The following is a 22,949-nucleotide window of genomic DNA, read 5'->3' as shown; positions in this document are numbered from 1 at the left end:
CTCTGAACATGTACACAGCCAACATATTTCTGCAGTATTTAAGACCAGACATAGTATATACTAAGTTGCAGTTCAAAAGGTTTATTCATTTCAATTGCTTCAGTTTGTGCAATGAATGCATTTGTGCCTGCATTTATTCTATGTGCTGCAAATGTTTTCATGCATGGAAACAAAAAGATATATCCTTTAAGTCCATTTTATTGGTAGCATTTCTTATCTATAGCATATATTCATGGGTACACCTGCAAACCACTGTAACATTTATGGCTGCAGAATGTGTACCAGTGGCATTACCAAGGGTATTTGTTTCTTACCAACACTGTTCTGCTTTGAATTTATTGAAGTATTTGAGTCATCTTTGATAAGAAAGTGAAATTTGAGGGACGATAGGAAAGGAGGAACGCTGGTCCTAAAGTCCTTGCTCAGGAAGTTCTAGAGTTCCTGCTTATGAGAAGTATTGACTCTCCTATGCAGACAGTCTCTGCACAGGAAATAATTATGTGTGGATAAATTATGTCCGATTATTGGATAAATGGATTCTTTGACAATAGTATTTGTTTTGTAGATATAACTCTGCTTAGGAGTCAGCACTGCACGCTATTTCACAGCATTCTAATACAACTGTCTCTTAATAGAACTGTCCCAAGAGGTTGCTGAAACGCTGACGGAGATGGAGAACTGTTTCCAGCTTCTGTTGCCAGATCCTTTTGACTTCACTGTGAACAGCACAGGACTGGAACCCAACCAACAAACAAGTGCTGATGAGGGTAGATCTGCGTCCTCCTTGTCTTCGTATGTGGGATATGTGGATGATGAACAGCCATGCTGCAGCAAGGACATTCCTCCTGTTCCTCAGCATGTTAGAACAGATCAAAACGAAGAGTTAAGTGCCAAACAGAAGATGCCTGAGCAAAATACTTTAGGTGGAGACACGTGCTCTGAAGTTGAATCTGGTGTCCCTGTTCTTGGTGATGAAGATTATGAAACGTTTGTCAGGAATCATGGACTTATTTCTCATAAATATACTCTAGACCTTGAACTCTCCACAGGTACCTGTAACAGTTTTTCACAAGGAGCTATTGATAATCTTTGCAATGCTTTGTTGTTGTCTTTTTTTCTGTATTTGTTTTTGCTGTGACTTCAGCATTTGGGATACCTGGATGCCATTTGGATTTATTTTGGGTTTCCTTTCTATTTCTGCCCCATTTAGCAGCCATTCTTAGTTTGGGATGTTCTTATATGGGATTTACAGATATCGTTAATTTCTGAAGCTGAACGTTTGTATTAGTTGTAAACACCTTACACCGCTTCATAGGACATCTGATTTCCTGCGTTTAGAAACAAAATGATATAGAGTTTATATAGGATTTTCTTTCAGCACTCGCTTCTTTCTCCCTGTAATATGGGTATAAAAGTTACTGATTTAAACATTTAAAAATTGGCTGTTTCTCAGTCTTTGCTTTGTTACTGACAACTTGCAGGAAACAGTAGAGTTTTACCTTAAGTCTTAAGGGTTGCAATTATACCTTTCTATGTAACTTTGTTAGTAAAAATTGAGGCTAGAAAGATCTGAGTATTTAGGACTTTTCACTTTTTCCAAGTAAAGTCTCTTACAAGTACTGTCTGATTGGAGTTTCAAGTGCAGATGGCTGGTGAGATACGTATCTACTTCTGCGCTTGCAGGCAGCAGAATGGGAAAGTTACCCATGGGGCTTACAAGCAACAAAGTGGTGTAAAATACCATTTACCATTCTCACTTGTGTGTTGGCATGCTTGGCTTCTTTGACAGTCAGCCCCTTTTGGAATAGAGACCCTAGGAATGTTTCACATTGAATAAGCAGGAGCTGGTACATTAGGACCCAGTTCATTTATTGGAACATAAGACACGATATAATGTAAATAGTAAAACTGCACTGTTTTTTTATTTACTTCATGATAAGGATAACAAATCCTTATGTCATCGTTGAACTGAAAGCTTTTCATCTTTTCTTTTTTGAGTGTGGATAACAGATTATATAATGAACAGAATATAATAACATAATAATAACGGAATACAATAGTGAACATCAAATAGTTTAGAAAAGAAGACTGTGTAATCATACTATTAATATATATATGTATGTTGTTATGCTTTATGTAAAATACTTCAGAAAGGTTGATGAGTACTTAGTGTTTACAGTATCTTGGCTACAACTAACTGTTGTTTTCTTGCTTGGAGCAGATATCAAAGTACACGAGAATGAAGACAATACCGCTGTAATAAACAGCGTTGTGGATGCTCAAAAACTCGTCAGAAATAAGTTCTTGCCTTCTGTGCAGTCCTGGATTCAGGTGGGGTAAAGACCTGATTTCTTTACTTGCTATGTTAAGGTAGACTGGGTGCTGGGAGGCTGAGAGAGAGAGAGGAAACAAGGTTGAAAGAAATGTTGATGCAAGTAAAAAGAGGTTCCTGGTTCTATAGGGATGGGCAAAAGGAGACTGCATGAGCTGCACAGCTTGTCTGGTGGCTCAGTGCTGGGTGTGTTGCCTGCAGACACATTTAAAAACAAAAGAGGCATCTGAGAAAATAGAGCTTCTTCACAGAGAGTATTTAAGTAAAACTTGCTGTGTTTCTATCAGCTGTGTCTGCCTTTTTTGCTACTTGATATTATTCTCAGGAGCCTCATGCAGGAAATACGGCCTGCCAGAGGGCATTATTAGGAGATGTTTATAGCAACTGCTCATTTTTTATTCATCTTCAGTGGCTGCTTTCAGGTCTTAAATTCTAGATGGAGAAAGAAGCGGGTTGACTAATTATTACGTGTAAAATAAAAGAATTTGTGACATTGTTTCATTAGCAAATATATGCTTTTTGACTCAGGTGATAGAAAAAGAATAAGAATGTAGGTTCTTTCTCTTTGCTTTGCAGTTATTTACCCGAGCAGGAATAAACGACGATCGGTTGAGATGTGCCATAGATCTTAAGAATAAACTGGAGGCTGCTCTGAGGAAATACAAGGAAATGAACATTTCTTTTAAAGAGAGGAAAAGAAGAGTGGTGAGTTTTTGAAACTCCAGCATTACTAGAAAGGACTGTTAGTATTACTTAGCTTGCATACAAAAATGCACTCTCTTTTAAACCTCATTCTGGCAAACTTTTCAGTACAGGTTTAATGGATTTGCTGATTTATCTGGCTGTAATGTCAGCTAAAGAAGTTGAGCTGAGAGTCTGTTATAGTCAGGAGATGTTAATAGACAAAGCCATGTAGGGGAACACTGTTGTTTTTTTTTGGATAGCGTTGGTTAAGGTTGATTGGATAAGGTTAGGATTGGATTTATTTACTCTTAATTTCTTCATTTGCAACATTATTATGTCCTCATCTTCCTTTGTGCAGATACGTATTTCTCAAGAAACACCATATGGCTGTTGTTCTCTTACGACACACAGAACTTTGCTCCCTGTAGTAGACAGGTAGCATGACTCAGGGCGTCTTGAAAGAATTAGTTGTTATATAAAGCTTTAAAGTGTCAGAAGATGACAGATTTTGGGAGTCAGGCAAAGCTAGGGAATAAATGGAGGCTGAAAGATCAAATGCTTTATTCAGATCCAAAAAAGGAGTCTATGCCATGTTTACATACCTAAAGCAAAGCTGCACAATGCTCCTTTCTGCTGCTTGAGATCCAGCTAAATCGCTGTAGAGTTTAACACACAAATAAGTGTTTTGGGCAGGGGTCCATGGTTTATTGTCTGGGTTCTAAGAATTAGATCCAGATGTTTTACCTTGGATTAAACCATGGTAGCCTGCTTTAGCCGTGACTGACTGTTGCAGACTTTGCTTTCCTTGGGTGAATCAAGCCTTATTAAGATTAATTTGGTTCATCATCTTACTACTACTGACGTATTTGCCAGTCAAAAATGCCAACTATGAATGGAAAGTACTGTAAGGCTGCCTTGTCAGGGCTTTTTTTTTCCCTTAGTGAAATATGTGTGCTACCTTAATGCAACCAGCTATGAAGGAATCCAGACATCTGCTGTCATTCCTGCCATTTGCTTGACAGGACTTCATTTGCTGTACCTCTGCGTGGAATATTGGTTGCAATATTTCTTGCAAGATATAAAGGACGTTCGAGCCTTGCTTTGTGTGTGTGTATGTGTGTACATGTGTATGTGTTTAAAGTGCTATGTTACCACATCTGGAGACTGATCAATGCTATCTATGTAAGGGTTGAAAGATAATAAATTGCACCATTACAACAACAGAAATAAAGGAGAATGCAGAGCAGTGCTCACAAACAATACATTCAAAATGAGGCAGTGCTTACTGAGGTATGCACTTAGGCACTGAAAATTACATGTAATTGGTTTGTTTTTTTCTTTCCCAGTGGAAAATGCCCAAGTTTTGTTTTAGTGCTGATTTAATGTAATTTAGAACCTGAAGGAAAACAGCTCTGTGCTGTAGAATGAAATTGTTTCACTTGTCTTTTCATCAGGTGACAATTGAGTTATTTGAAACTTTCAAACATGGTAGAGTCTGGTAGAAACGTTGTTTGTTTTCTTCTTAGACTGTGATTATTAGCTCCCAATCTGTCGAGTATTTACTTGACAGAATATGAAATATGCTCAGCTCCTCTTTAATCCACCATTGTTACTTAAATTATGTATTGCTGCTTCTGGCTGCGTGTCCTTGTGTTACTGGAACTGTAGTTCTTACCATGTCATAGTTTTGTTGTACTCTGTATTTTTGGATGCAAGTGAAGAAGCACTGAGAGCAGAGCACTGGCTCACAGCCATCCTAACCTGACAGAGCTTGGTGCTTTACAATCATGATTTGTTAACATGTGTAGTCAGTGAGAGCTGTAGACCTGCACGTGTGTAGAGATGTTCATCTAGAAATGAAGGGGAGCATTTTGTAAGCAGAGACAGAAAGGAAATCAAGCCTCTGTGTGCAGAGAGTCCTGCGTTAATCATCTGCTTTGCAGTTGCTCTGTAATAACTCTATATTGATATGGTATCAGTTTTCCTGGTAGCTACTGATTGCAGTCTGAAGTACATATGAAAAAGCTCTCTTCTGGATAACAAATCTTTGAGTGTAATTATGATACAGCACCACAGTCGAGCCTTATCTTCAGTGAGAATGTGGTTTTATTTTACCAGAAACTATAGAACAGGTCAAGAGGGACTTGGAAAGTTGGCAGTGCACCTGGGCTGACTCAGTCTCCTCAGCCTTTGTTTATGATTTGTGCTCAGTCTTTGTCTCCCTTTTCGTCTATTGTGCTGTCCTTTCATTCAGTTCTGACCCTATTTGTGCTGGAATGCCTTCCCAGGGTTGAGTTTGAGTGGCAGGGAAAAAGGCATTTCCCACCCTCATCTTGAAATCAAGGAGCTGGGGTATCTTTTTGTAACTTTATGTAACTTCTCTGAAGTCACTTGCAGGAAAGCACAGAACTTCATGCAGAGAAACGCTCCGTCTTGAAATAGATAATCGTGACGTGCAGGTATTGATACCTTTTTCTGCTCTGTGCACGGAAAGCCTAAATTGTAGGAAGAGTTGTTGCTTTTAAAGCCTGCTGACACAAGTGGACAACAGTGTTCTTCTGTTCTTACCTTGTGGGAGCTGTGGGAGGACAAGTGAGCACACTTGTCTAGGCAGTGACTACCTAGAATCATAGAATCACCACGGTTGGAAAAGACCTCCAATATCATCCAGTCCAACTGTCCACCTATCACCAGTATTTCCCACTAAATCATGCCCCTCAGTACGACATTTAAATGGTTTTTGAACACCTCCAAAGTTGGTGACTCCAACACCTCCCTATGCAGTCTGTCTCAGTACCTGGCCACTCTTTCTGAGAAGCTGTTATTCCTGTTATCTAACCCGAATCTGTCCTGGTGTGACTTGAGGCCGTCCCCTTCACAGGAGAATAGGCCAAACCCCCGCTTTGCTGCAGCCTCATAAACCAGAGTTTTGAAATCTAGTTTTCTGAGTTTTAGCTGAAGGTGGGGAAAGAGCACAGACGGGATAAAAGCCTTTTATTTTGCAGCACTTGGATGCCTGGACATGCTATTTTCTCTCAGTGTCTGTTCAGGATAATCTCAGTGTCCAGTAGAGGGAGTGCACACTGCATGTTCGACATTTTTCTCTACACTACATTTATCCAAAGCCAGCCATCGTCTCTCTCTGCGTCCAGGTAAAATTAACAGCAGAACACCGGAGACACTTTGAGTTAGTTCTTTCCTATTTAAATGAATTATTGTAGTAGAACCATTGTAATTATTGGCCGAGATTGGTATTTTAATAGAAATGCCTTTTTCTAAAGGTTTAATTCTTCTGTTGGAATAACTTGCTGATGGCTAAAATGTTCATTTAATTTTTTTTTCCTGATCAGAAATAGTTTTATATGTTAATACCTTCTCCCTCCTTTCTTACAATTCTAAACATTTTTTTTTTTTTTCTTTTTAGTGTTTGATTTGCAGCTGATTAGATACAAATTGCCTTCCAATTTTAACAGTTATTTAGAGCACAAGTGCATCATTTAAAATACACACAGTACTGTTCATTTACATGTCTTACATAAGGGATTTTCCATTTGGATAATACTTGAAGTTCTCAATAAAAATGTAGCTCAGCTCATTGGCTGTGTTTTGTACACGAGAGTTTATCTCTTCTTTAAGTGCCTTTGGGAAGTCATGAAGTTTTAAAACTCAAGCTGACTGAAACTTAACCAGATAGAATCTAGTAGGCAATATGATGTGAGAAACATCCTGCTTTTCTATCCGTCAGCAGTCTGATAATTTACCAGGTTTCCTATACTTTGTACTTTTAATTTCAAGTCATACTAACAACCAGGAATACATAATGTTTCATCAACTGTCCTCATTACTTTTTGTTTCACCTATCCTTATCGTATGTCAAATCTAAATGTACGCTTGGATCTTGATTTAGTCGTGTACTTAATTTTATCCACGTGCAACATCTAGTTGGGTTCAATGATGTCATTAATAATTAGATTGGGAGGATGCTGTCCTTTTGTAGTCTGGTACCTGATCAGAGCCCTAAACCCTATTACAATACAACTCAGACTTTGGTCTGAAAGAACAGTAGCAGAAAATTGTCACAAATATTGTTTACACGTTAAATATTTCATAGCCGTAGTTTGCTCTTAAAGTATTTTACTGCACAATAAAATTAACATTTTATTATGTAATCAATTAAACCATGTGCTCTACCAATTGGTTACAAAACTACGGCTGCTTTTTCCTCCTCATCTCTTCAACTACAGCTCGGCATTTTCTCAATGCTAATGAGTTATTTCCGTGTAATCATCTTATAACTTTATGAACAGCTCTTCTTTAAGTCTGTCTTTTAGTTGGATCGAAGGCAAAGACTGTTTTCTCTTTCTATAGCCATAGAGAATCTGCTGCTTTCTTCCTGCCTTCCAGCTTTGTGTAACAGCTTCTTGTGCTCACACCCTCATTTTATTCTCTCTTCGTTTTATAGAAGCTGCTTCTGGGGGGTAGGAAGTAAGTCATTGTCATTCTCCCCCCACGATGCCTTTAAATTGCACACAAAATCCCTCACTCTTAACCAAGTGGCCCTTTGAAGAATCAGAAGTATTCAATGTTGAGGTCGAATAACTTGATGTTTGTTGTTGTTATCCTCTACGTAGCTTGAGAGCCCTAGGAATATTTGCTCATTAAATCAGTATCGCACCTAAAGATTATATTCAGTATATACCTAAAGGCTGTAAAATCAGCATTACACTTGAGTCCAAGTAGGTATATTTCAGCATCTCTGTGTTCAGAATAAATAAAGTTTTAATGATGTTTCGTATGGTCTAAGCAGTCCACCAGACAACACTTGAATTCATTGTTTAGCTAATATTTACCTACTTGAACAGCCAGGTCAAAGCGAAGATGTGAAAGTAATTCACAATGTATCTGTGTTATATTTTCAGCTTTGCAATAGCTATACGGCCTGCTGCTGTTAGGAAGTTATTAAAAATATCTTGTTATGCAGATCTAGTCGTGAATTCTTGAAGTTGTCACTGTGGTGACCTCTGATCCCTATCTGATTCGCAGGTCGCACAATGCAATTTGGAGCTCTTCTAATAGAGTGTAAAATAAAGTAGGGTGTCTATATCATCAAGTTAACCCTTATGTTAAGTGTTTAAGTTTTCCAGGCTGAAGGGTCATCTCCCTTGATTCATCTTTCAATACTGAACAGTGTATGTTGGGATATAAATTTGCTTCCTGCTTTTTATCCGTCCTAACTTACAAAGGGAAACCGTGCGTTGAAGTGAATAGAATGTGTTTGTGAAGCTCAGTAAAGATGCATTGCTGAATATATATATTTATTTAGGGGGGAAAAAAAAGGGAAGAAAATCAGGCTTGGAACACTACCTAGAGTATTTATTATAGTAACTGACTTAAATCTAGCTGGTGCAGTAACACTAAAATAAAGATGCTTATATCAATGACATCTTTGTGCCTAGAATCTACTATTGGAAATATACATAAGGTTATCTGTGTCTTGCATGGACTATTTTGCTGACTTGTTGCCTGTAATAAATGAGGTTTGTTAATGTCAGGGTTATATTCATCTGTAAGAAATACAAAATCTGAGATAACGTTCAACAAATATGTAGTTAAAACTTGATCCTTGAATTAAGTTGCAGTTTAGTTACTGCTTCTGTGTGTGTGTGTGAAGACTGCATAACAAAATACAGGCATGTATATACGTCGGTGGTGGATACCAAGGCTTAGCAGCACGAGTTTGATCCTGTCAAAATAATAGGTGGTAATCTGTCAAATGCAGTAGGACTTATTGCATCACTGGGTGCTAATGGGAATCTTGTTATACTACATCTTGGAAGAAAATCACTGTTCCTAAATTTCCATTACAACAGTGACTACTGGTAAGATATTTATTTTTGCACCTTGAATATTTTATTTATTTGCATCTTTAATACTTAGCTTTTATCACGTGTAGCCCTCTGAGTGTAAAAGGGATTGAATAATTCGAAGCAGTACTTAAAATGTTATATTCTTTATCATCTTGTGAAGAGCTTGGACCAGCTGAAAAGTAATGGGAGAAGCTTCTTTTGGGAGGGAAGAAGCAGCAGGTGTTTTTGCTTTCCCTTTGAGGTATCTGGCCACAAGGCAACTTTTTGGTCCGGGAGTGGGTATGGTCGGTCCTGTGCCTCACTGCTACAGCCTTAAACAAAATGGCTTTGGACAATATTGGCTGTTCCCAGATACAGGGAACAGCATACAAAAGGAAATACTCAGCTGGAATGGAGAAGGGAGGAGCTGGTTTTACACTTGGCTAAATGTTTGCTTAAAAGTGTACAGCAGGGGCTGTCCTGTTTCTGTTTCCTCCTGTGATGGTTCCCAGTGCCTCCCTTGTTCTGGCAGTAGAACTCCTGTTGTGGCAGGGACCTGAACTGACTGGAACATAATCCAGGAAAAAGGATTAGGACCGTCCCCTTGTAACTCAATAAATTCAGGTAGTGAGCGTGTAATTATGAAGTTCAGTCTGTACTTAATCAGGGAACTTGGAAACTGATGGAGTATATAAATGTAAATAAACACTATTGTTTATTTAGTGTCATAGAGTGGTTTGGGTTGGAAGAGACAGAATGAGAAGGCTTTGATACAAGTCTCGAGTGACCTCCAAGCTTTCACCACTAGAACAGTGAAGTGATAATGCTCACAGACTATCGCTGGCATACAGTGCTCTACAGAAAATCTGCTTTGCTGGATAGTTCTTGTTGCTAAGGCACTTTGCAGCAATGTATGCCAGTTCAGCACTAAATGCTTGGGCTCAAACACTTGAAGCATTTCTGCTAAATTCTGGAAACTATGAAATAATGTAAAAAGTGCATTCCCAAATAAAAGTCAGACTGTCCCAGTAGCCTGTGTGCTGTTGAGCAATTACAAGTAGAATGAACAATGATACTTTTACTGGTAGACATAAAATGTCATTTGCGTGGACCACATATCTTGACTTGTGGTCATATCGATTTGAATTTATGCTCAAATCATGGAGCAGAGTTGGAGGGATTGTGTGTGGGCATCCCTATAAATAAAACTCTTTTGTGTTTCTCCTGAATGAAACTCAAGCACAATTCTGAAATGTATCATTTTGACAGCATTTATTTACTTCTTACTTTTCATCCTATATTGGATATGAAAGGATGGAAAAGGAGGAACTTTTGGAAGTCCTTCCATGCAGGATACGTTGTTTGATTATTCAATTTCTATTACTGGTACTGCAGAAATTATTCTTTTGCAGTCCTTGTTTGGTTGCATAGAATATGCCCCAAATTTCATTTCAGATGACTGAAGTATGTTTTGTGTTGTGGTCAAATAAAAAAGGTACTTGCTTGAGGTTGCCCCTTTAGCTGAGCTCCGTGGTGATAAATATTCCGATTCCTTAAACTGAGTCTTCTGCCTCTAGAAAAATATTTAGTTGGCTTTGAGTAGGTGCACATGAGATATTGACATGGTGGAATAATTTGCAAGATCTTCCAGTGAGGGTATTAGCATATAAATAGCAGATGCAATGACGACCATCACAGCTGAGTACATTTAATTTTTAGTTTATAAGATAGAATGGGTTTTTAAATGCATAGCCATCAAGCCTGCTGAAAGACAAATGAAGTTTAGAGTTCACTTGTCTGAGGATGCCTTACATCATTTTTTTTCTTAAAAAAAAAAAGGGGGGGGGTGGGAACAGACATGCATAAAACTGAATAAAAGTGATTTCTTGGGTGAAAAGTAATTGAGATTGCAAACCAAGTTAATTAGACCATGCCAAATTTATTTAATGGTCCCAGCTGTAGTTTGCAAGTGGTGTTTTAGTGAGTAGGCAGGACTTCTTCATCCGCTATCTTTTCTTTTTCTAAAATAATTAGTGAATGCTGAATATCTACTCCTATAAACTGATTGCATCGTATTTCAGTCATTTTATTGCTTAATTTAATTATGATTGCAGAGGCTCAGAGTTTTTAAATCCTCTTAATAGAAGGTAGCAAACAATTTGTATAAAACTGGGAAGAGGACCAAAGCCTTTCCTTTGCGTATTTCAACGTGATATATAGTGAAGATTTTGCATTGTTTTAATTAATTTATTTATATATTATTGCAGGGGAGTTGGACTGGTTGGCCCTCAGAGGTCTCTTCAACTCTAAGGATTCTGTGATTCCATTTATTTAGATTTATTACTAGTCGGGATGACTGAGCAAGATATTTAACTGGATCTCTGGTTGTGCTGAGCTGTGCTCGCCACTGGGCTCTTGGAATGACGACTCTGAAGTCATATAGGATTGCATTTCTGTTGGCATTCCATACCTGTTCTCAGTTGTTGGGGCTTTATATTTCTCTAGGTGGGGGTTGGTTAGGAAACAACTGTTGATTTTCAAGTTTTTCAACGAGTTAGGGAACAAATGGCTTGACTGTGCTTGTCTTGATGGAGAAGTCAAGCTATTTGAAGTTTTTAATGAAAATTTGGAGATCTGAGGAGACGTGCTAACTGGTTCCAATGGAAATAATGTATGGGTATTCTCTGTGCTTCATTTTGGCTTGTTTTTCTGTATTCTCATCTTTAAATCAGTTCAGTCTCAAAATCTGCGAAGTGCCCAGCTAAATCCTGTGTCCTTGCACAGTGAGGCATCTACTCAGGAATGCTGCTGTGTCACTGTGGGTGTGGAGCAGTTTAACATCGAGCTGAAAATCTTTCCACCACTCTTGATGAACAGTAGATGTGCACGTAGCCTCCAATGTCTGAGAATCTGTTTGGATTCCCTTCAGCTGACCATCCTATAGTGTTACAGGGGAAGCTTTAGTTCACCTTCTCTTCCAAGTCTGCCCAACTAAGTTAGAGACTTCCTTGTGTCACCTGGTAATTGGGATGGACTTGAGAACAGGGTATTTTTTTCCTTGTGTTCCTTAACAGCTTATTTAGAAACAACTATCTGCTTGGCTGCTTAGAGTTGTTTAGTTCTGTATGCTGCAAGAAAAGCTTTGCCTTCTAGTACTTATCACTTGAGCTTATACTTTACTCTTCTTCCAGCATAGAACACTAGAAATAGTGTAGTATTCATTTTTACCAATCTTGTTTTTCACATTTGGGATTGCCTAACCACTCATTCCTAAAAGATTGTAATTTACTCATTCTGCCACCAAAAAACATTCTCTTAAATATGTATTTTAATGGTTGGTTCTTCGTGGCAATTGCCTGAAAAGCTTCTCTGTAGTGGGGAAAGCGGATAACAAGTGGATGAACTTTCAAACGGCATCTGTAGAGTTTGCTATGGGACTCTGCTCATGGTTGAAGAGTGGAATTGGAGGGAAAAAAAAGATGTTTCTGACCAATGCTGTTGCTCACTAACTCTCCTCCTCCCTATGGAGAGGGAATGGAACAAAACAGCACCATTGGGATGGCTCTGACTAAGTACTGCTGGAGTGACATAAATTGAGATTGAACTGGCCACTGCCACTGCGAGGCTGCTTGAATCTCTACTGGTGATGACTTTCTTATTTGAGAGCAAAAAAGATAAACAAGTTGTCTTGTTAAAGATGTTATGAAAAAAAAAACAGATTTTATGTCTGTTTGAATTAAAAAGGGGACTTAATTCCTGCAAGTTAGCTAAGCAGTTAATTTTATTTTTTTTCTACAGGAAATCTAAATTTAATAGGATGCCCCAGTGAAATTCAAGGGTGTGAACAATAAGCATAATATTTTATGAAAATGACCCCCATATTTAAAAGCTGGCATTATATGTTATGCATTGTAGCACCAAGTCCACATCTACCTTTTAGAAAATTAAAACACATAAATTCTGTTTAGTGTTTGATATGCAGCGCAGTAGCTGAAAGCCATAATGCCCCGAAAACCTTGGGTTGCTTTTCACCTTTCATAAATTCCTGGGTAGATTCTATACAAAAAATAATTTTCAGCTCCGTGGCTCATTGTTATTCAAACTTGATTGATCGTCGTCATTTACTCAGTGAGGAAGTTAAGTGCTCCTGTCATTTCCGCAGAGTATAATTGGGACGTTTCACAGGTCAGCGGCAGTGACAGGTTTCCCTTTTGATTAGTGTTAGACTGATAACAAAAATTACAGTTTCCTATGATTAATGTTTTCTATAGTACTTGAATGCACAGTTCATGGATTATACCTAAACAAAGTGAATTTGCATCTGATTATGCCTTCTCTCCGTCAGGCTGCTCACGTGCTTTAAAGTTTGAGAGCACACAGGTAATACAGGAAAGTTGCTTCCAGTGCAGTTTTCAAGTTGAGGGTTAGCAAAGCACACTGTATTTTAGTATATCATATACAGAGATCTATTCATCTCCAATAGCATGTGGAAAAAGTAAGAGGAAATTTCAACTTCAGGTAGAATTCTTGTGGATTCTTTCTGCTCCTCGCAGGTTGTCATGCATGTGAGTGCTTGTATTATGACAGCTGATAACTTCGGCCTATTAACTTAATGCTCTGTCTGAACTAGTTTTTTGCTAGTTTGTCATTATTTCTCAGTTCCTTATACCTGTTGCTGTTGAGGTGAATACAGACTAGTAAGTAAAAGCTACAGGAAAAGTAAAACAGAGAGAATAACAGTATAAAGTAAAAGTTGTTTTGCTTTCCCTCTATGAAACTAAGCTGTAGGGTAAGGTCATCCATAGCAAACTTGGGCTTGGTTTGATGTTGCTGTGCTTCTGGCTGGAGAGATAGTAATGTGTGTTAGTGCCAAACTTCATTAAAGTGCCCTGGCATATAACAGGGGGGTAGCAACACAAGTAGAATTCTTTATCATGTTGTGCCTTTTCAAGTTTTAGTGGTAAAATAAGTGACCCTTTTTCTTTTGTTTGGGTTGGTTTTGTTTGTATTTTTGCATTAGAATTGTATTTCGATTTGTGCTGGAGATCAGATTCAGCACATGTCTGTCTTGGCTATGCCAGGTAGGGCCTGAATTGCATCTTTCCTTTAGGTGAGAAGAAATGATTGCAGTGCAATTCAAAGTAAGCTATGATGTGGAACCCTCCACATGGCCCAGCAAGTCGCTGTTTGCCAATGGGAAGCAGTGATAATGGGGCTGTGTTGTGGGTGCTGCTCATCTTTAGCAGCAGGCTTCTTTCAAACATGGTTATGCTGGGACTTTGGCTGGTGTGGTCTGGGAAATGTGCTCTGCTCCTCAAGTGGGTAAACCTCTTTTTTATTCCATCTGGAACTGCAGATCTTTCTTAGATCCAAGTCTTTTTAAAGGAGAAATCATACTTCAACCTTATGCCATCCTTTCTTTAGAAGTGTGTATTAATATCAATTAATTTTGCTTATTAGGAGTGAGTTTCAATCCAGCTTACAAGTAATATTGAAGAAGTGATGATTTTTTTTTAATTTTTAAACTATGTTCAATAAATCAAATTGGTTTCTCGTTTTTTTGATTCGGAGTATATATGTGATTTAAAGGAACTCAGCTGTGACACGCGATTAGAGCAGTGAATTAAATGGGGAGAATTCTGCTGCAGGCAAAACCTGTGGTATCCTCCTGTGTGCGTTCAGTGAGTAGTTGATATGAATATCAACATCAGTCAGGTGCAGCAGCAGAAGCAAAAACACAGCTGGAAATAGTAAAAATGATGCAATTCCTTATCTATAGCTTTGGCTTGTTGCAGCGAAGTTGAGAAAAGTGAATGAGGGCTCTGTGGAAAGGTTGTTTTTTGTCAGTACTCCCTTATTGCATCCTCAGCTTACAAGAGTGCATGGTAAGCATATGATAATGCTCAGATCGTGGTGGTGTTTGTATTTAGGTGACTCCTGAGGTGGACAAAACCTTCAGCACAGGTGCCTTTTGATGTAGGCAACGCTTTCTATTTCATATGTGTAGTTCTGATAGTACTGTGCACATTTGAGGTCTCACAGGTTCTTGTACCTTTTGTGTGCTAGAAGAGAAATAAATCGTTTTCAGGTGTGAAACAAACTTAGAACAAAATGTAGAGACATGCTTGCTCTTATACAGTAGTAGCTGGCTGAAATGAAGTGTAGGAAGCCCACTTAGTGCATTAATTGACTTGGTTAATTGGTAGAAAGTCCATGTTTGTATTTCAGCTTGTTGAAAACTTTTTAGGTTTTCTGTATGTGAATTTGTACTGTCAGTGTTGTAAGTGCTGCTGCGAAGCAACCCAGTGAAACACGAGCATACAGATGTAGCTGCATGTTCTGACTTTGGTCAGTATTAGCCATCCAGTCCATCAGATTCCTCTCCCATTTGTCTGCTCTGTTTATGAACCCTTAAACTTTGTAAGATAGGTAACATGCTACAGACTATTTGAGGGCAGCTGAATGAGTAAAATCAAGCAAAGGAGAAGAAATAAGGCTTTAATTTGCTCATTAAATCAAAACCTTTGTGTTGTTCTAAGATTTTTTTAGTCTTATTTCATAATTCCACACATTCTCCAGCTTCAGCCACTGCATCTGTTGTAATGGATAAAAGAGTCTTTAAAGAAGCCCTTAGGATAAAGTGTGGCTTTAAAGATAAAACGTTAACCAAAGTTCTAATCTTAGAGGAAGATTAAGTACATAATTAGGGAAATACTTTTGACAGAGAGAGCCTCAGTAGGGCTATCATGATGTCTATGAAATATTTGCAGTGTAAAGGGAAATGAGAAGCTGTCTTCACATTTAAAAAGTAATAATAATCATCTCTGTAGATGAAAGCTTCAGATGATGACGATGACGATGATGACTTTGTGGAGGTCCCTGAGAAGGAAGGTTATGAGCCCCACATTCCAGACCACCTGCGTAAGGAATATGGTGAGTTTGCCCAGCTGTGAAAGGCTTTATCCTTGCATGTTACTGCTGCACTAAAGTAAATAAACAGCCATTATGAAGTAATAAAGTGATCAGTGGTGTGGGTAATCTCTCTGGCTGCTATGAGGAAGTCGTTACATCGAAAGGGGGAGCAGCAATTGGCTGTACATAAACAAATTCTTTCCAGGAGCAAGAGCAACTGAGACTTGAAGCTAATTTCGTTCCATTGTGTCCCATTGTAGTTTAAAGCCAGAAGCAGCGCTATGTATGTTTGTGCCATGAACACAGGGAATGAAGGGACTGCAAAGTAAAGGACTCAAATATTAGAAATATTGATAACAGTCTGGTGAGGTGGAGTAAAGTTTTGTCTCCTAATTAATAGCATTAAAGTCAGTTGGGGATGCACAACTGCTTCCTCCCATGGAGTAGCCAACCTCCAGCTCCGAAATTAGGCTTGTTGTTGGGTATTGCTATCACAAGACATTAAAAGAAACTCAGCTAAAATTCTCTTCTTAAAGGTTATTAAGCACATAACAGAAGGCAAAATATAATCTTGGTCTTGTCTGCTTTGTTTAAATGAAGCAAGCCTTCTTTTAATGCCTTCTAAAGATTATTATATATATATATACACACACACACTTGTATTTCTGTGAAACTGAGTAAGGAGTAACTGAAGAAAGTTCATCTCAATTTCATTTCTGTGTGCTACTCCTTGTTCTTTGTATGCCTAACTGATTAAGTGTCTGCAGCTTTGCAGCTCAGTGTAGCATTTTGTGTTATAAGTTCAGAAGATTTCAGTTTGTTGTAGAGGGTAGCTGTCATCACAATGGAGTTGAAAAACCTTAGACAATAGAGTAAGTTTTTTGCTTGTACGTTTCTCCGTAGGCAGTTGTGTAAGGCTGCTGCTGTTACCTTTTTTCAATCCTGTTCATGCTTATTTTTTATTTATCTGCAGTTTACATCATAAAATTCATGCTCTAGCTCTTTTCTATGCATGTCAAATGCATCTTTTTGGTGAAACAAGAGTGTATGTCCATGTAAACCCAACACAGTGTGTCTCAAATGATCATTTTGTTGCCTTCTGCTAGCAAATTTGGTTACAGACAGCAAAAGTTTTGCTATAATGGTAACTTGTAGTGGCTGCAGTCAGCTTCAGGGCATCTCCTGGAATGACATCCTGCTAGGCACTGTCTGTTTCCGCACCTAATGGCTTGATTTAAAGGTGAATATCTTTGTTTCTCTGTACCTCTAAAAAGCATGCAGCGCATCTACTGTATATAGAGAACTGAGATTCAACTATTGCCCTGGTGAGCAGATGGCTGCAATGTTGCATGGTTTGACTCTTAAAATATGTGTTGCTTGACACAATCTACAGGCATGTACTTTGTCCAACCAATAGTTGGGAAAGATGGAGTGCTGGGAAGCTGAGTGTATTGAGATAGTATTGTGGTTGGAGAGTGGAATAGGAGCAGGGTGTATTCACTGAAAGCGATCAAAGGACAGTGGTGAAGGGCTGTAGGAAATGCACATAGCAACTGAGCAGCTTCTACACTTCATGCTAAGAAGATACATCTCTTAAGAGCCGTTTGTATGTGGTGCTCAGGGATATGATTTAGCAGAGGGTTGTTAGAGTTAGGGTACTATGGTTAGGCTGCAGTTGGACTTGATGATCTTCAAGGTCTTTTCCAACCTGGGTAATTCTATGATTCTTTGAGAAGAATGTTATGTGTTGGCCATCCTATCTACCTTAGTCATGGAATGAACACTGAGTAGGTTCTGATTATTGCTTACAGTGGGACTGGCAACAATAACAAAAAAAGAGAATCTATTGTAAGAAAGAGCTAGCAGCCTTCAGATAGCTGTGCGCCGAAGTTTTCTTATGCCCATATAATAAGAGAAAAACATCGGTGATTATAACAAATGAGTTTAGGGCCACCAACCTCCACATTTAATACCAGACAAGGCTGCCCAGGGCTCCATCCAACCTGGCCTGTTTAAAGTATTGCTGATAGGAATCCATATTGTAGTGAAGAAGCCAATCAGAAAATGTTACCTATATCTCACTTTATATGCTTGCAGCTATGTGGGAACTAATGGTCACGGTTGTTCTTTATCAGGTATTTGTTGAAAATGGCATTTTGAATGAAACGAATCATTCCTGGTATTTCTGACAGCATTCAGGTTTTCTTGCTGTCACCAAAAGTTTATTACCTAAGCTCCCAGTTCAGGAAAGAGCATCTATGCAGCAGTTCTATGCTTTTCTTAGTCCAACTCATCATTTACTAGTTCAAAATCTATTTCAGGAGCCAGCATATAGCTACTGCAGAAACAAAATGACTTATGCAATTACTTGAGGTCTGCATGAGTGAAATTGAGAGCTGTGCTTGCTCCTGAATTGACTTTTGCATGTATTTTCCACAAGCAACAACAAAGTAAACATCCCTTTTGTTTGTTTGTTCAGAAAAGTGCATTTTCTAAAATACACAAGAATGTATTGATTTAAATATAGCGTGTTATCATGGAGAGTTGGTTATGTTAGATGGCCACATATCTAATTAAATTCAGCTCTTTCTTCCCTGTGTGAGTGTAGTTATCATAGGGGTGACTGCAGATTTGTCTTAATGTAATCCAGTTGGTTTTTTGCTTCATGTTGTTAGTTCATGTTTAGTTTGTGAGGATTCTAAGCTAAGACAGCAGCCTTAATTGTAGCACCAAATCTTCCATGCAAAATAGATTCTCAGTGCTATGGAGAAAATATGTGAACAATTTAAAGCATTTTTTCTTGTGTTACTTTACCTGAAGAAACCAGGGAAAAGGAACAGCTTCTCTGAAAGAGCTGTAAAACCTCCTGGTCATCTGAATTGATTGAAACATCACATAGAATCATAGAATCGTTAAGATTATTGATTTAAAAATCACTTTATTTTCCTTCACTTCTCTTGGGGAAAATGAAGGCATCCTACCAACAAGGTGCATTTCAAGTTCAAGTGCTGCTTTTATAATACGTGCATTCAGTTGTGGTTCTCGTGAGATCTGAAAAAATGGTGAAAAATGATATTTAGACACAGTGTGTGCCAGGCATAGATGCAATGTCTTTGAGTGCACATCTGTGCATGGAGTCGATCCCAAAATGGATGGTGATATTTAATATATTATATGAACTGAGGATGGGTGCGGTTTGGGTGGAGAGAGAATTAAACAAGTCGATTTGAATTTCTATGCGTATGATTAAATGTAAATTTGTTAAAAGAATTTAGGTGATTAGATAACTGAAGTATGAAGATAAAACCCATTACGGGTGTCATGCCAAATTAGCATTACCAGCCTTCTAATGACCTCCCATTTGTATAATCCTTATTTACACTTGCACCTGATGTCTGCAATAGACAAGAGAGCAGCCGTCCCATGGTACCACAGAGGCCTCTTAATGTGCTCTGCTGTTAAAGAGAAGTGCTGGACTGAAGAAGAATGCTGTGGAAAAAAGAATTTCATAGGGTTGCTCTGGTTCTCATCTGTTAAAGAGTGACTTCCACTTGTGTATGCCGACTACTTAAAAGCTGAGATGTTCTTTACTTAAAAGCAAACTAAAGTTAGGAAGAAACTGATGAAGAAATGTTTTGCTTGGAGGATGGTGTAGTGCTGGAGCACCTCATAGACATTGATCACTTGTTGATTCTATAGTTGCATATTCTTCCAGTCCGTGTTTTTATGGAGACACATGAAAATGTGGAAGTGATGGGGAAAAGCACCTAAATGGCTCAGAAACAGAGTGAAAGATTTGCTTTTATTGCTTGTTCTTTCAGGAAAAGAGTTTAATTTTTCTGTCCCCAGAATGATGGGTCTCTGGTGGTCGGCATAGTTGCAAAACTTATTGAAAAGCATTTTGCGATTGTTTATAAAGTGATGTAGCTTTGATCAAGCCTCAGATTCCATGGTGGAGAGCTTAATTTTTGCAGCAATGATCATGGAGAAGATTTAACTGCAGGATGAGCTGGTGAAAGTGAGGGAACATGGAAAGTGGGAGCAACAGTTTGTGTCATGAGCAAGTTGCTGTGCTTCATGCAGATTAGAAGGTAAGTTTGTCTGGGGAGTAATGTTGGTCTGAGCCTCCTGAGGGTGTTCTTACAGGTGAAACATGGAGTTTTTGCATGGAGAAACAGCTTCAGAACAGACCCTGGGGAAATAAACCCCCAGTCTTCATAGTGTGCAAAGCACAGCTCTCTGGGAATTGAATTTGAGAACTGGAACTACACTGTCACCGTGATTGCTTCTTGCTACTTCTTGTTAGATTAAACAAGGACTTCTGGGTATTACCTGACTTCCTTGTGAGGAAAAATCAGGTTTTGCAGGGGAAGGACAAACAGAATTATTTAATTATCTTCATCTTTTAGTAATCTGTGAAGTTTGGGTTCCTCTTTCCCACATTTAAAACACGCAGCTCACATGCAGTTTCATCTCTGACCCTCAACAGGTCCCTACTATTGAGAAAAACATTAACATTGTAATACTTTAAATCAAACACGTTTCTTAAGTGATTGAATAACATGCATTGCTTGGCTGTAAGCGTATAGATAATGGAATCAGTGATGAAGTTAGGATCCTAGCCCTGATCTGCTGTCATCAAATTTATAATGAACAGACTCAGTTTATCCTAGCATATACAACATTAGGTGTATATAATTACAAGTTCACAGGTGAGTTTGTGTCATTATACTAGTATGTTTTGTGTCTGTATACAGACAAACACATATCCTACTTATATATAGCAGCACCTAGGAGCAAAACTTTTGTAATACAGCATCTGAAATGAAGATGACTGCACATTCATGGAAGAAAGTTTACAGTATTGGTGTACTTCACACGAGTCATGCAATGGGTGGAGATTGCAAAATGATAAAGTGTGAAAGATCAGGATGTGGGGAATAGAAAGGTTTTAATCTGAGTACTCCTGTTTTGATTTATTCTGATTCTTAACTATGATTTTTAAAACATCGGTAAATAGGGTTAATTAATGAAAATTGTTATTGAAGCAAATTAACATAGTCTGTAATTCTGATAAAGCAAACAAAGCACCATATGTGATGTTAACAAACTTCAGTAGTTAACAAACATTTGTTATTCTTTTCCTTTAATTTCAGTTTCCAAAGCAGAATTCAGAAAATTTTGGCTATGTGTAAATAATATACAGGCAGTAAAGGGCTGCTGGGGCATCTCTTTCACCTCTTTAAAACCAATATCAGCTGCACTCAGCAGCTTTTTCAAAGCATCATTTACATACGTTACTGTGTAGCTGGCCATGAGATAAGCTGTCTTGAGTTGTGTGTATGGCTTACCTGTGTTGGGAGAATGCTTGCTGAAAGCATCTCTGGCATTTTAGCATCCTGCCCGAGCAGCTGCTGACAGCCATTTGTTTAATGGCATTTAAGTGGGATAAAAAAACTGGATCTGCTACTCGATATTAATGTTAAGGAGGAAGTTTCCAGTCACAGTAAATGATAAAAATCTTCATTATCCCTGTATGAATGCCTTTTAGATTTTGTTTGTGGCAGCTATTTTTCTAATTGTTTTTCTCACTTTAGAGTTCTTTTAATTAGTAATGGTACCATAAGCATCAGTTATCTGCCAGGGATTGCTTACATAATTCAAAGCCCCATCCTATATGAGTAGCAGCACCTTCAGAGATAAATCTTCCTACCACACATCACCTGTGTTAATTTTGTTCATGCATGTGTTTGTGCAAGAGGGACAGCAGAACTGATCTGAAACCTTGAGTTATTTGGAAGCTGTCCCAAAAAGCAGGTTGAAAGGGACCACAATGCTCATCCAGTTTCAACCCCCTGCTGTGTGCAGCGTCACTAACCAGCAGACCAGGCTGCCCAGAGCCACATCCAGCCTGGCCTTGAATGCGTGCAGGGATGGGGCATCCACAGCCTCCTTGGGCAACCTGTTCCAGTGCATCACCACCCTCTGAGTGTAAAATACCTGCAGGATTTTTCATCATGAACACAGCACATAAGTATTGTCCCCAAACTTCTGGATTTTCCTGATACTTTCGGAATGTGTCTCTGCCAATACAAATCACAGGCATAAGACCTGACTAAGATTCAACAAATAAGAAACAGAGATTACTGTATTTTTTTTTTTTCAGAAAGTTGAAGTCTGTAATGCTTGTTTATATTCTGTCTCCGTTTTTCCAGTTAAACTGAAGTGAATGTGAAGTAGTTAGATCTCGTCTAAATCCACACAGCTGAGGGAAACTGTGCTTGCTCTTCCTCTATATTCTCACTGAGGGGCTTTTATCTTCCCCTAATCCCACCATTTCTGTCAGGACGTAATCTCTTTCTCAAATTTACATTTTAATTACAAGGCCAGCTGAACTAGCTAAAATCAATAATGTCAGCATTCAGCAGCCTAACTTTGGCTGAAACCCCAGCCTCTCTCTTTCCTTCTATCGATTTGCCTTGTGAATACGCTCTACTTTATTGCTTCAGGCAAATAGATGCCATTTGGTCAATTTAAGCAAAAAAGGGGACTTGAATGTTTTTATGATTCTTTCTAAGAGCCACCAGTGGAACAATTTGAAGTCAGGTACTGTACTTGTGTCAAATAAAATATACAGAACAGCAGAATCCTTAAGAGGAATTTTACTTGTAAAGCTGCACTTAATTCCATCTGCGTATTAAAAGCAAAGCAACAGAAAAACCCGCCCTGACATTGGGCACCACTGAGATGGCACTGTATGTGTGGTGGCTCTTCATCTCATTAGCGAGAACTAATTTTGTAAACAGATTTTAAAAGATCCACAGTAGAGGTGGTGTTAGCAGCGTGGCCATGTATTTACTTTTAGCCGCTTCCCTGTTAATGGTTTAAAATAAGAAATCAATGGGAAAAATAGTTTTTCTTGTAGCTCTTAAGAATTCTTGTATTGATCTTTTGAGTGTGATTTTTATCTAATTGTCAATTTGTCCGTTTATCTCTCTCTCTGTGTTGCTGAGTGCCTGCCTCTGCTGTCCCCTACTGAACAATGTAAGTTCATTCATGAGTGGGCAATTGTGCTTCCTTACATATGATAGGAAAAAGATTGAATAGAGCTAGAGTTGCCTGAGAGCTTCTGGTGTGTGTGCACATATCTCTCTGAAGAGGAATAGAGATATGGT

At 38.5% G+C, this 22,949-nt stretch overlaps 1 protein-coding gene across 1 annotated transcript in view; it reads left to right on the top strand.

The window, feature by feature from the left end:
- Positions 1-22,949, top strand: part of UVSSA (UV stimulated scaffold protein A) — a 43,234-nt gene that overhangs the window by 4,079 nt on the left and 16,206 nt on the right. The window contains exons 4-7 of the mRNA XM_015862857.2: positions 636-1,049; positions 2,222-2,331; positions 2,909-3,037; positions 15,693-15,795. Coding sequence (XP_015718343.1) covers positions 636-1,049; positions 2,222-2,331; positions 2,909-3,037; positions 15,693-15,795 — 756 coding nt within the window. The remainder of the gene's footprint in view (positions 1-635; positions 1,050-2,221; positions 2,332-2,908; positions 3,038-15,692; positions 15,796-22,949) is intronic.

Source organism: Coturnix japonica, chromosome 4 (genome assembly GCF_001577835.2).
Source record: "Coturnix japonica isolate 7356 chromosome 4, Coturnix japonica 2.1, whole genome shotgun sequence".
In the NCBI taxonomy this organism is placed as follows: domain Eukaryota; kingdom Metazoa; phylum Chordata; class Aves; order Galliformes; family Phasianidae; genus Coturnix; species Coturnix japonica.
Note: the sequence above shows the minus strand (reverse complement) of the source record. Positions and strands in the feature narration are given on the sequence as shown.